General features: G+C 43.1%; 1 protein-coding gene across 1 annotated transcript in view; it reads right to left on the bottom strand.

Moving 5' to 3' along the window:
• Positions 1-15,478, bottom strand: part of ESF1 (ESF1 nucleolar pre-rRNA processing protein) — a 77,023-nt gene that overhangs the window by 38,592 nt on the left and 22,953 nt on the right. Inside the window, exon 8 of the mRNA XM_075925629.2 lies at positions 14,456-14,597. Coding sequence (XP_075781744.2) covers positions 14,456-14,597 — 142 coding nt within the window. The remainder of the gene's footprint in view (positions 1-14,455; positions 14,598-15,478) is intronic.

Below are 15,478 nucleotides of genomic sequence, written 5' to 3'. Positions count from 1 at the left end.
CGGCTTTGTCTCTTTCACACAGCTGCCCCTTGAAGAGCCGCATGCGGGTTGGCCACCCCGGATCTACACAGTGCTGTCTCAATAGCAGACACTCTCCAATCAACTTATCTTACTTCTCTAGTAATGGTAGAATATTGGCATCCCCGGAAAGAGCTTTGCAGTCAATTTAGCGGTTCTTCATTGGGCCTGCCAAATGGCTCTCCCCACCCCCTCATCAATTGCTGCAGCATCAATAACTAACAAGTATACACATAAGCTTTTTAGAGGACAGAATGTAGCCAGACATGAACCCCATCATGTTCCCCCTCCCACCCCCCTGAGAGCAAGAGAAAGGCAGTCAGCCTTTGATGCCCTGGGAATGCAGGTGTGCTGCCTGTCCCTGACTCTACCATAAACAGAAACCAGACTGTAAATGGGCTAGCTGACGACTGGGAGGCCTCCCGTCGCCCTAATGGTTAGTATCAGTAATTGACATGCCTGCACTGTCTCAGGAGAGGAATCTTTGCCCATCACATACCAGAGGTGCCCATTGTCTGCATTTTCCCAGGTGTGAATTATGCTTTGCACCCTTCGTGGGAAACTTGGCATTCAAAGCCATTTTTCCTAATTGGCCACTTGAGACCAAGAAGAAGCCTACATGACCCAAGAGGTATAAAGAGGGGTTTAGTAGCACACGCCATTTGAGCTCCAATCACCTACACCTGCTGGCAGGTATTGATTGTCTCCCGAGGTCCGTGGGACGCCCAACCTCGCCCTACTTCTTCCCGAGGGATTGAGAGAAAGACGCTGGCCACGCCAAGTCTGGAACGCAGGGGTGAGAATTGTACCTGCAATGTGTTTCTTTATGTGTACACTTTAATTGTCACTCTGTTATAAGTTTAGTTACTTTATTATAGTTTCTTCAGGCAAACTGCCTTTGGTAAGGTGATTTAGCTATAAACTTTGGGAATAAGTGGGGTGCCCTCATTCACTTATAAATATATATATATTGAACCAAGTTTCTTTTATTTCTTTTCTCTTTCTTTCTCCGATAAATAAGCCAGTGCGTGTCAAGCTTCTGACTTGAACCCGTGCTGCTGTACCCGAACCAAACACAAACAAAAGAACTTCAGCCGGTCATAAGGGACAGGTATAGGAAGAGCTTGGGCGTTTTGGATTGTGTCACTCGCAGGTGACAGATCCGTTGGGGCATCTCTCAGTCTTTCCCAGACTGCCCGCTACGAAGGGATGTCTGTATCCTAGCAGCTAAAATCTGAGGTGTAATAAGCTTTTCCTATAAACTCGGGGCGTCTGAGAGCCTGTTGGCTGACCTCTGCGACGGGACCCCGGTCCTAGCAGTAAAGTCACAGACGTTAAACTATTTTTCGGGGCGCCCTCCAGCCTCCTAGGCTGCCCACTGCAACGAGACTTTGCGTCTCAGCAGTTGAAGACTTGTGTGTAACACACACTGCCCTGACCATTTTCGGCTGACACAGTCCCAATGTAAATACTTTAATATGAGTAATCATTATTGTGTAGAACATGGAAGAAAAGAAAATTCAACAACAGATTCATCTATTGATATAAGCAGGAATGTCACAAAAACATTTCTAAAGCAGTAGTTCCAACTGTGAATTTTATCATTAAGAACTCTTAACTGAGCCAGTTAAACATTTAGAAGTAGAGTCTGAAGATGCAGGATTGCTGATTTATAGCAGTGTCCGATGATTAAATTAAGGCCATATTCATGGAATGTTTGGAAGAAGTCAGTTTATTCTTAGATCAAAAGGAATGAGATTATCCTGAACTGGCAACAGCTAAGTGACTTGATGCTTTTTGCTGGCCTCACAACATACTCATGAGCCAAATATAAAATTTCCAGATTCAGAATGACAGAAGGCATCAAGTTTGACACAAAAACTTATTAAAAAAAGCTGGAAACATTCAAGAATTCGATGATAGAAACCTTAAGTGCCCTTTGTTGAGAAAACATCTGGAAAATTCAGCAACTTTCATGGATATCATGGGCAAAATTATAGAAATTTACCAATCAGATACAACTGAGAAGTCACTGGATACTTATGCAGCAGGATGTTTAATTCAGACCTCCACAAAATGTGGAGGAACTCTACTACAAAGGACCTGAGTGGTTACGGAGGCAGCTGACTGCACTCCAGAAGAATACTATCTGAAAAAACAAAGTTTGTTGACTTCAATTCTCAGCTGACGAACACTGAGCATGGAAGGACTGAAGAAAAACTCCTGAAAAAAAGTTGTGCGAGCTTGGAAAAGACCATCTTGTGTGTATGAAAGACTAGCTATAGTTCTACTGATGACCCACTCAATTCAACATACCTGTGTTAACAATTTTCAACAATTAGTTATCAAATCTGACATCAGAAATTGACTATCAGATTAAGCAGACCACATACAACATTGTAAAGAAAATATAAGCCTTTAACGAATAGCTGACTTGCAAAACGCAACAAGAATCCCATGGAATCTGTGTCCCCCCCCTCTGGCACATCATCTGTTGAAAATACAGTGTTTGCAATTTCTTGGCATGTAATACACAAAATGTTAGCCAACGCTGCATGAGATCTCCCTTCCCTCATGTGAGGGCAGTACGGCACAGAGGTATGTCCTCAGGGTGGCAGATTGAGGAAGCCCTCCAGGAAGTAATCTCAAGTGGTTGCAACCAACAATATGGAATAAGGCACCGTAGACTGAGTGTACGTAGGAGAAGGGAAACTGATTTCAAACTGGGGCACACAGAGCTCACTAACCCTTTTTAGGCACATCTGTCTACTCTAGGAGAAAGCAATTTTGATCTCAAACTTGTGCTCTCTCCCTCCAACGTGCATGTTACAGTTCCTGTGGCTGTGCAGGACTGTTAGTATGTAAAGAAAGAGCAGGGTTGGAACTTTCAAGCCAGCCCTCATTTCAATCTATTCATATGTGAAGGTACATCTCGACACTAAAGATTTACCTCTTGTTGATAAGAGTCCTACATCAATGGGCAAGTGATGTCAAATGCAGGTGGAAGATTCCACTGGAAGTGCCTAGCTACAAACCTCCACATAGGCGGCTTGGGTGTGATGGTTGTCCATCTGCAAAATTGGAATAGCAGTTCCTGTATTCTGCCCAGCTGACAAAACAACCCCATTTAGGAACAGCACTGCTTTCTTTGAAAGAAGAGTAGAAGAGAGAATTCCTAAACACAGCTTTTTCCACTTGATTCCTGTTGGTTAATCACAACCGACAAGATAGCCAATTTTGTGGTCACAAAAGAAAATCCATGACTAAACAGCAAGTACGCTTTGCTTCCTGGAACGTGCACACATTTCTTGATAGCAATGATTGCCATGAATGCAAGATAGCAATCGTTGGTAGAGAACTTGAATGTTATAACATCGATTTTGCAGCCTCAAGCGAAACATGCATCTCTGGTATCAGTCAGTTCAGAGGTTGGAGCAAGCTATTCATATTTTTATGTGGGCTATTCCGAGGGGTATCCAAGACAAGTGGGAGTTCACCAAGTTGGCTTCACCATCATGACATCACTAGTTCCCCAGCTTAAATCCCAGCCACAAGCCATCAGTCCTCGCCTCATGTTTGCAAACCTTAGATTGAGGCAGGGACAGTGCTTTTACTTGTTAATGCATATGCACCCACTCTGTCTGCTTCATACAATGAAGAAGAGACTTTCAATGATTGCCTGTATCTTTTAAATTCAAGCTATATACTCTGATTTTAATGCTAGAGTTGCCTCACCCAGCCAAAAGTGCTTGGACACAATGGTATTAGAAGTAGGAACTCAAATGGCACCATCTTTCTTTAAACTTGTGTGCCATCTGTTCAGAAAGAGCACAGCATTCCAGTGATCGCTATTGCTGATACTGTCCTTAAGGCTGTTAATGTTTTGTTACCTTATACTGTCATCCAGCATAAACGATGATGATGTATCTGCGTGACTAGCTAAATCCAGTGCTGCCTTCAGAACGTTTATGGAATGACATGGTGTTAAACTTCCTACAAAGGTAGCAGTTTACCAGGAGTTGTCCTGAATACCCCGCTGTATGGCTCGAAATCATAGATCACACATCGCCACTATGTTTTGAAACTCAACCAGTTTCCTATGCGCTGCCTCAGAAAGATTGCCCATGTGAATTGGTGGGATAAAATTCCTAACACGGAGGACCTTAAGCTGTGTGATGTCATGGGCATGGAAGCAATGCTTATGAACAGTTTTGTTGGTTTGGTCATGTTATGAGGATAGATGATACACAGATACCAAAGATGGTCTTCTATGGCAAGCTTTTTCATGGAAAGCTCTCTACTGGTAATCATTATAAGCATGAAAACATCTTAAAGGCCAATGTGAACTCATGCAGTGTATCTCCTGTTGACTTGGAAATCACAGATTGTTCTGGCAGCAAACTACTATACATGCTCTCAAACACTTCAAGAGTCAATGTATCGAGACATTACAAGAAAGTGTAGCACTGGAAAAGAATGTAACTCTCACAGATGGCGGATGTGTGTGACATCTGTTATCAGATTTGCTGATCAAGGATTGGCATAGTTGCTCCATTGAGCAACGGCTCAATCCATACACAGATCTGACTTCCCATCTCCCACACATCTGATCATTTGGTATCCAAAAAGTGAAAATGTAATTAGAGCCTTATGAAATTAGGAAAGAGACTACGGAACCACAGAATCAAAACATTTATGTGGAATCCCACTCTCCCCAGCACTATTCACATGGGCAACCTTCCTGAAGCAGCACATAAAAGTCTTGTTCCACCGAAGATTAACATGCTGTTGGATTGGATGTATTACCATTTTATGTGAAGTTATGAAGAATTGCTTTATGTATTGCTGAACCATGCTGGGAAATGCCCTCACCACAATCCAAAGAATTCTCAGAAAAGACCATGGGGGAAGACTAACCCGTATCACAGCAAGGATCTTTTTAGCAGCTGGAAGAGGATATAAAAGAGTAGCAGACACATCACTTGATTTCTTTCCATCTCTGTCCCCCACCATCTCAACAGCCGGAAGATCACTTGGAAGAAAAACACTTGGAATGAGAGAGATTGGTTCAGTGCTAGAAAGGGGTCCAGTCCATGTACTGAAGAACTGTAAGTGGTCTATAGCACCTGATAGTTTTAGAAACTGTTTGATTCAAATCTTGCTTAGTCTGTTTAGTTAGACTTTAGACTGAGCATTTATTTTAAATTTTTGTAACCGTGTTCTCTGTGTTTGCTACTTTTAATCACCTAAAAATTTTAATCTTTCTGTACTTAATAAATCTGTTTTATATGTTATCTAAAGCAATGTGGTTTTGGGTGAAGTGTTTGGGGAATCTCAGCTCAAGTTAAGAAGAGATGTTACACATCTACTACTCTTTTGTCAGATTGGCAAACTAAGAAATGAGCTTACAGGGGTCAGGTTGCTGACCAGAGCAAGACAATACTGTTCTGGGGTGTACATCCAGAGCTGGGTAGTGGAGGGTGAACCTGGGTGTGTCCCTGCTTCTAGATGGCTATGTAAATACAGTGCCTGTCAGATTTGAAACTTGACAACATCACAGAGCGAGATACAGCCCAGGCTGATGGATCTAGAGTGCTTAGCAGTCCCTAAGACCTTGTCTACACTGGAAAATTAGGTCAGTTTAACTATGCTGGTCAGGAGCATGGGTGGGTGATAGATTCTAAACCTAGTTAATTAAACAAACATAAAACATAGTAAAGAGATTGGGAATTTACTTGTTAAGTCACACTTAGGCAGAAAGAGTCTTGAAGAATGATGCATTACAAAGTTGATCCACATTGTTCTTCAGACATAGCCACATGTTCATTCACATCATTTTCTCCCAATAGTTTTCCTTATGATGTTTCATTCTTGCAATTAGATCCTGCATCGTATTCTTGCACTGCCCACAATTGACATGTTTTCCTTTTTCACCCAGGGAACAAATCTCTTCAAAATATTCCCAGACAGGGTCTCTTTTAGGTCCAGAAGCCAGGACTGTTTTTCTGTGTCAAAAAATTTGGGGAGTATAGGAAGCTGTGTGAGTGCTGAATAATGTCTTCCATTTTTCTTTGTAGTCCATTCCACTGTCCTTTCTATGCTGTCTCCATCCTTTACAGTCTCTCAGTCTTGAGACAATGTCTTAACTAACTCTTCTGTTCAGGGAACATGAAGTGAAGACACAGGAAGACATTTTGAGATCCTGATGACATGCCTGGTAGATTCATAGGCAGGGCTCACTGAATCACAGCGAGCCCTGCTTGCCCACCGTGCTGTCCGGCGATCTGCGCATGCGCAGATTGCCCGAACCTGGCTCTTCCGGGTTACAATCTACTTGCCACGCGTGAGTAGATTGTATTATTTGTCGAGCCCTGTTCATAGGAGTCTCAGATGAACAAAGACCCCCTTCAGCCCATGCTGTGTCAAATTCCTTTCTCACCAAGTTTCATAGCCCCCTCTCCTAGGTGCCCTATAACACAATGTGGGGGAGGAGGGGAAAAAAAAATCAAGGGAACCATTACACTGAACTCCCAGGGATTTCTTCTGGAACAAAAGGCTGTCATTCGCTCACCTATAGGATTACTGAACAGGAGGAATCTAATACACAGCTTTCCCGTCTCTCCCCACCAAAGCTCCCACCCTGAATATGGGATTAGGCTCATTATAACTCCTTTCTACAATAGCACTTATTGGTCTATGTATTTGTTTGAAAGAATTAAACGGGAGGATGAGAGGAGAAGATAGAATATTTTCTTGTCATTAATAAGGTATAAAACAGAGCTAAGAAATTAACTACACAAATCACATTGTTACGAGACAATTGGAGTTGATGTAACCGCAGCCATTTTGCATACTCAGCTCCATTAACTAAACGCAAAACTCCCATGTAATCAGGAATAGTGTGGCCTTTGCCTAAGCAAACAAAACAGCTGCAGTGCTGCTAATAAGGATGAAGTGACAGATCCATGAAAATGGGAGAGAGCTGACCTTGGATCTGCATGTCTATGATGATGAGTTTGTTTTTTTACTGTGAGTTGCTTTGTTGATAAATAGAATGATGATTTATTTGATGATGCTAAGGAAATTGCTACTATGGTTAGTTATGTGCTCTGTTTTGAGAACCCTATAGTTAGGTTGTGCACGTTGGAGAAGTTCAGAGAGAGATTTTAACGAGTTAAGAGACTGACATCCTGCAACTCCCCAGAAGCTAGGAGGAAAACTGGCCACCAGGAACCTGCTGCTGACCACTCAATACCATTTCAGACTTTAAGGAACTATATCTGGGTATTTTAGATGTGTGCTTTAAACTCACTAACAAAAGGCGTTTTTGGACCAAGGCCCTCTTGTGCATATTAATCACGTATCAGATGGAGGAATTGTGTCCCACTGATTTGTGTCCCGGAAACCACCTGGAAAACAAAGTTTAGTTACCACAGTTTTGCGTCTAGTTTGGAGTGTCCTTAAAAATGCCCAAACTCATCACTGTGGTTCTTACTCAAAATAGCAATTAAGTACTAGAATTTGATTCACAATGCAAAGGCTTAGTCACTGGAACAAATGACCTCAAATAAAGGAAAATACAGAAGCAAAATAATTGAGATATTTTGTGCTATGATCCACAACATACCAGGTCACTGAAATGCTTGACATTACACAACTATTTTATGACAGCTATGCCAACAGCCATGGGAAACATTATTTAATTTAAAAATTCCATATAAAAGCAGACCAGGACGGGGTATGAGAAACACTATTTATAAATAATACTTTTATAAGTTAAAAAATATAAATTAAAAAGTGCCTAACATTCTTTCCACCCTATCACACTTTACATTTCCATTCAAACAGCCGAAATTCATTTTTTCTGTTTGTGCTTATTGCCACAATAATAATATGAGATACATGACAGGATTCCATCCAACAAGTGAATGGATAAAACATCAGGAACATGTTAAAGAAATAGTAACATATTTCTTTCTATTAAAAGCTTACTGTTAAAAACAGAATCAGAAGCAAGACCTTTCCAGTTTATATTGTTCCCCCTCATCCCTAGTAACAGAACTTTTTGCACTGCTCACTATGGAGGTCCACTTCCACCATCATCCCACCATTTGCACTACTTCTCAATGCATACCTGGAATCTTTCAAGAGTTCCAAAAAATTACATTATTTGTTAAATAACTAATTTGCCTTTCACCTGCTGCTTTGAGACACCTGAGTAAAATTCTTACAGCAAAAAGTAAAAAAGTTCTTAGCATATGAATTTTAAAACACATTGCAAGTACAATGAGGATCAAAGGGACATTATTCTTGGCAAGAAATTACCAAGCAGAGCTGCTGCCAGATGAATTCCACAAGCTCTGAGTGAAAGAACTAGAACAATTTCTTGAACCAAGGCTGAACGCTCTCCTGTATGTTCCTGTAATTCATCTGATTATCATCTTCTTTCAGTATAGTGCAAGTGTCTCAGATCAGTTCTTAAAACGATTTGAAAGAACTGAAAGTATAAAAGGAAACCTTTTATATTCCTTCCAGTTTACTTTATGATACTTGTGGTAAGCTTACATAAAGTTCATAGAGAAGAAGAGTAAATTAAGAATTTAGGAATCTATAAATGATAACATGCTGACTAATATAACAACAAAGGATTTAAGAAAGTTATATTGCAGTCTTCTTGCAGCCTAAAGAAACTTGAGAGAATTGAATATGGGTTGAAAGACAGTATCACTACACACTGCACCACAAATGGGAGGCAACTCCTGACCGGCCAGGCATGGGAGATACCAGTAAAACAGTTAAATGTAACAATTAACCATCTAAATGGGATTTTACATCCCTAATAAATAACCCTAGCAGCGGGCTTGCAGCTGACCACTAAGACTTTTCTGACCAAGGCCATGCACTGGAATTCAATGTGGTTGAACCATGAAGCTTCCACGCTGTGAGGTCACATGACTCCAGGTTCAGATGACACAGATGGCCATCAAGTTGGAAGCAAAGGGAGCGTCATAGGCCTGTCCAGTGACAGGGACAGCAGCATGGTGAACCAGTGTTGTCTCAGCCATGCTGGTGCAATGAGTACCACTGCCACTTTGCCTGGTCAAATTTTGATGAAACCCAGGGTATTACCACCACCAGAGGGAAAGCATTCAGGTACTGCTCCATGCCTAACAGTAGAAAGCATCTGATAGGGATCTCTGGATGTGGCCCTGAAAGGAGCAGAACCACAAGCACTTGCTGTTTAGGTGGGCCATGAACAGGTCTTCCTGGGGATGATCCCACTCTTGGAAAATGGAGAGGTACATCTGCCCTGATGGACCACTCATCAGATTGAAAATCACCTGCTGAGGCAACCCACAAGGTTGTTGGTGATCTGCAGGGTTGCTTTGAGTGCCCAGAAGATGAATGTTATGAGCAATGCAAAGGTCCCTCAGCATGATGGCCTCCTGGCAGAGGGGAGAGAAATGAACACCACTCTGTTGACTGATGTAAAATATTGCTGTGGTGTTGTCTGTCATCACTATGACACACTTGTCCTGCAGATGAGGCAGGAATGTCTGGCAAAAAAGCCTGACCATCCTGAGTTGCTGGACATGCAAGACTATAGGCCTTGGGTTCATGAATTAGTTAGGTGGATCTTCTACCCCATGTCCAAAGCATGTCACCAGACTAATCTTTCTCTACAGGCCCATGAACTTGCATACTATATCTGTGGCTCAATTCACCAGGCAAAGAATTGCAGGGTCACCAGAGGTTGAGGGGGTCCCAGCAGGGCTTAAGCAGCGATGTCAACCATGCTTGGAGTGGGCAAAGGTGCAGGAGTCCATGTGTCCAAGAAGACACATGCACTTGTGCACCGTCATGGGTGGACATTGCTGCAATGTGAACACGAGGTCCGCAATGACCTAAACCGAGACACAGGCAGGGAAGCTGTTGCCCAGACAGTCAAGAAGGGCCCCAATAAACTTGATACTTTGTGCGGGAACAAGAGTGGAATCCAGCATGTGGAAGATAAGGCCCATGTAGCACAACATGGCCTTGACTAGTTTCAAGGGGTCTGAGCAACTGCTCTTGATCAACCAGTCATCCAGTTATGGGAAGACCTGCACGTACTTTCTGTGTAGGAATGCAGCCACCACCATCATGCACTTTGTAAATACCTGAGGTGCTGTGGCTTGGCCGAAGGGCAGCACGGAGCACTGGTAATGTCAGTGCACCATCACAAAACATGGAGGAAGCATCTTAGTGGTTGTCTGAATCAACTTAATCAGAGGCAGGGTCACCCTTGCCTGACCCTTGGGCAAAAGAACATCCCCGATAGGGTCAGATTCCTCAGCTACCTTCTCTGCCAGGAAACGGAGACCTTGGGCCACATACCTGAGCAAGTCCTGATGGGATCTAGAGCCCACAGAGTGAAGCGATAGGGTGGTATCCGTTCTGGCTTCATCCGGTGACAATGAAGAAGAGGGCCACCAGGGGAACAAAGTCATCCTGGTCCACCTCTTCTGCTCAGAGGGGGTCAGGAAGAGAAAGCATTGGTTGTGCCACCACCGGAGCCAGTTCCTCCTACTCCTTAGGGTTCTGCATGGGCGGTGGAGCTGGGGCCACCAACGAAGCAGAGAGTAGCACCTGAGTCAAAGGTGCCACCAAGGTAGCCCAACAGGGCAATCCCTGGCCCTGGCAATATGCCCACAAGGTCCAATAGGGCAACTAAATGAGTACCTGCCATTGTGGAAGCCAGGATTGCGAAGGTGCCTCTGGGTATCAGTGCCGGGAATGGGAGCAATACCATGAGCTCCTGGACACAAGGGACTCTGCCTCTGACTTTAAAGTGTACTCTAATGCTGACCATGGAGGGGCTGATCCAGACAATGCAGCAGATCAGTAACTACATAAGCAGACATGGATGCTCATGGCAGCAGGCTTTCCCCCCATGCCAAAGAGAATGCTGGTGCCAGGGCAAGTGGTGGAACCTTAGTCTGTGCTTCAGGCAGAGCAGCTGATACTGTGCTCACTAATGATGCTGTGAACAGGATGCAGATAGTGGTGCCATCGATGCCATCGAGACGAGTGTGTTGAGGGAAGATGTTCCACCTTGAACGGTGCCATCACCATTAGTTCAGTGAGGTCCCAAATGGCCTCAAATGTATCCGGCTTGGAGTGAAGGTCCAAGTCCTCCTTCACTACCATTGGCACCGGGGAGTCCACTAACACTGGACTTTGGAGCCTTACTAGACCTCCTGGAGGAGTATCATCCCCTGTCCATCCTTCTCTTCTTCTGCAGAACCAGAGAATGGGACCAGAGTGGGGAACGGTGCCAATAATACTTTTCAGAGCTTACTGAGGCCAGTGTGCTGTGCCTGTGCACAGATGGCATCAGAGTCAGATTCGCAAACAACCTTAACTCTGCACCACCATGATTCCCACCATGCTACCAGAAACTCTCTTATACAGGCTATAGATATAAATCAAGTATGGACTATACACTCTTAAATCACTAAGGAGATGACAGGAGAGGGATCATGTGGTGATTACCTGTTGTGTTCCCTCCCTCTGGGGCATCTGGTATTGGCCACTGTTGGCAGACAGGATACTGGGCTAAATGGACCTTTGATCTAACCCAGTATGGCCATTCTTATGTTCACTATTAATCCACACATATAGCTCTCACAACCATCCTCTACTTCACCACCTTTTAGCCAGAAATCCCAACATCTTCTCTCTTAGCCTCTATATAAGGAAGAGAGAATCCAACCTCCTCAAGCTAATAGCCTCACTGTGATCAAGAGACACACATCTCCCATTCTTACACTATTCCAAAGCCAAAAATGTTTTGCCCTGCCTACCGCCCTACTCATATTCTTATTCCAAATTAAATTATAGACTCCACCTTCCGAACACAGGATACATTCAATTCAATAGAGGCTGGAGATGGCAAAAAAAGAGTTCAGATCATGCCAATAATTCTACTGTCCACGATAAAGAAGAAGAGGAGACAGCATGTCTGGGGAGTGTAATACCAGTATTATGGTTATTATGATATGCCTGTTAAATGGATATTAGACAGCTTTTCAGGGGATGAGCTTGTTCCATGAATACACAATGATTTTATACACTATACTTAAAGTTATTTATAGGTATTTAAATACCTATCTGTATGCTGACCTATCCATTTTCATATTTGTAAATGCTCAGTCTTGAAGAAGAGAATTGCTTGTTTTGAAAATTTAACTGCAAGGTTTCTTTTTATAAATACAATAGCAATCTTGATTTAAATTATTAAGAGTGTATATTTATTTCCTTATTTAAAGAATTCAAGGCCAGTAGACATTTTAAGAATGTCATTTAAAAACCGTGTTTCAAGCTTGCCAAAAAATCCTATTATGTTCTGAAAGTACTCACAAAAATACTATTCCTGTGCAAACTTCTAAAAGGACATGAATTCAAGTTAAAACTACCAATATTAGAGAGAAAGCTGCTACTAAGCAACTTCTAAACCACCGTTTGGTTTTAGGAAGGTGTTAGACTGATTGCCATATCCAGGGCCAGATTAACTCACTACTGGGACCTGGCCCAGGCAAACAAACTGCTCCTAGCCTGCTGTGGAGGGGAGGTCAAGTGGGGGAGAAGGACAGGAAAGGAGAGAAGAGAACAAGCTCACCCTATATTCTGCCTAGAGCAGTGGCTCCTATTCCATGGGATGGGCCTGGCTCTCCACTATGGTCATTTATAGCCATTTAAGTAAAAATGGAGCCTTAGTGTGTAATACAATAACGTTCCTCAGCGTATCATCAGCCACCTTTCTGCCTAACAGAAAGGAAAGGCCTAGCGCCGTTGACAAAGATGTACCAGACAGGCTGTTTGTGTCCGTGTGATGGATGGGAGGGTACTACCCTTTTCTAGACATCCCGGCCACTTAACTAAATTGCTTGTAAAGGGTTAAACCCAGAAACAGTGGATTCCTGAGACTCTCCAGGAAGTGTGGGCAGGGTCTGCCTGCTTCAGTCTTGTGTGTGACCAGAGCAAGATCTAGGAGTTAACCAGGAACCAGGCATGAATTTTCCAGTGATATCCGTACCTAAAAGGACTTAACCTTGGAACATCAGATATGCAAGCAAACAGGGAAATATTTAGTTAGATGCGATCAAATAAATTGAATCCCAGGGAAACGATTGTCTGTGCTTTTAATTAGAGATGTTAAAATGTGTTTAAGTAACCGCGTAACCACTGAAAATGTCAGTGGTTACATGAGGGTAGAAGGGGACAGGGGAAGCCAGCTTACCGCATGCACTGGCTCCCATCTGCCCTCCCCTGTGCTGCTGCCTCTGATACAGAGGCAACAGCATGGGGTGCCAGGAAGCTCCCCGAAAGCCAGTATGCGTATAATGTGCCTACCTGGAGCCTGCGTATAACCGTGTATATGGATACACTTCCACATCCCCACTTTTAATCTGCCTTTTTTCAGTTGCTCTGTAACAACCAGCAACCAAGCATGCTTTACCAAATTTATTTTCTTGGCTTTCTTAATAAAATCATCTTTTTAAGATTATGAGCTGCTTAATGTGTCCTAGAAGGAAGGAGGTTCTATATCGGGGAGGGCAATCATTTCAGACATGGGGGTCACTTCACTAATTTTTGAAGTGGTCCTGGGCTGCGCTGGAAGGAATGGGGCTGCAGGTAGAAGGGGCAGCTCCAGGACTCTTCCTGCTCCCCCGCCCACAAACCCTGATTGGCCTGGGGGTGGGGAAGCATGTAAAGTCTGTCTCGCCCCCACCCGGAGCCAACTTCCAGCTGTTCTGAACAGCTGGCGGTTTTCTCTAGGCACCTGTGCCCCTGGCGGTGGGACAAGATTTCACACGCTCCTCCCACCCTCAGGTCAATCAGGGCCTGGGGGTGGGAGGAGCACAGGAAGTCTCTCACTCCCTGCTCCCACCTTGCATGGGGCACATGGAGTAAACTGCCACCTAGTGGTCCACTCTAAGTGCCGTGCACTGCTAATTGGCTTGGGGTGGAAAGAGTGGCAGAAGCATCCACAGGCCAGATCCACCCGCTTGGTACGCCAGATCTGGTCCATGGATGCCCCTTTTCCCACCCCTGTTCTATGTGCACATGGCTGAGACTGAAAAGTCAGTTATTAAGAAGTTACAGTTTATTGTCAAGCTCTCTCTTGAGGAAGGGTTAAAAATCTTATAATTTGAGACCTAGGTGAAGTGGCCACAGCACTGCTCAGGTTTTGCACAGCTGTCCCAACATCATGGGAAGAGAGGGTCAGGGACATCTGGGTCAAGCTTGGGTGCTGCTACGATGTGGGCCAGCCCTGGGCCTCCTCTCCACATCAGCTAGGATGAAGGTTGTGGAGCGTATGCTACAAAGTACTGTAGGTCTTGAACTGTTTTGTTCATAACTTGAGCAAACACTGCATAACAATTATAAATACCTTGTTGCTCTTCCTCTTCCTCCTCTTCACTAGATGAAGCCAAATAAGCTTGAAAATCCATGTCAAGAAGCTCATCTTTATTAAAATTTCTTTGTAGCGAAGCTACTCTTTCATGATCTGTCTCATCCCATGTGATATCTACCTTTAGAAAAAAGATAACATGAAATGCAAAAGTTACAGCTTAAGTTTTTGTCCAGTGCGCCATTTGTGGTACTACCTATTGAAAGTATAGCCAGATAAAACAACTAAAAAGAAAAAAAAAAGTCAATAGGTACCACTGAAATTTCATTTCGAAGGCCACCACCTTTTAGGGAACAAGATTTTATGTATTTGAGAACCAGCCATAACTAAGGAGTTGCTATTTAGCATCTCCTTAAAATAAAGTGAATACAATCAATAGCAACTTGCTTATTTTTTTCTAATGTAACTTACGTGTAATATTTAGCTTCTTCTCTATAAGCCCAAGATTTCAATGAGATTTAGCTATATGGATAGTCTGAAAAGGCTGTGATTACATTAATAAGATGATTTGAGATAAAAAAAAAAGTATGTGTTTCTTAAAGTCCCAGGTTAGTCCAATTAACATTTTCTTTTAAATTATCAAATTTCATTCTCTTCTCAAACTGTAAATGGGGTAGATATAAGGATGACAGCAGTATTCTTCATTTGTAAGTGAAAAAGTGAATTGTGCCTGCAAAAGCTCATGATACCATCTACATATTTTGCTAGTCTTTAAAGGTGCTACTAGACTATTGGTTAAGTTTTTTCGTGTTACAGATTAACTCAGCTACCCCTCTGAAGAGTTTAAAGAGTGAAACTCAGTCTTAACTATAGGCACAACCTATGCCTCTGTAACATACACTTGCAATATCTATTTGACATCTACATCTCTAAAATCGTGAGAATATACAGGGATCCTTTCTCCACTACAGGTTGTACATCCCATAACCAGGACTTTCTGGTCCAGCAACATGGACCACTGATGTTCCTGGACCACTTAGGTCAGGTATAGCGAAGTTGGGC

This window comes from Pelodiscus sinensis, chromosome 3 (assembly GCF_052426305.1).
Source record: "Pelodiscus sinensis isolate ZL-2025 chromosome 3, ASM5242630v1, whole genome shotgun sequence".
NCBI lineage: Eukaryota > Metazoa > Chordata > Testudines > Trionychidae > Pelodiscus > Pelodiscus sinensis.
Note: the sequence above shows the minus strand (reverse complement) of the source record. Positions and strands in the feature narration are given on the sequence as shown.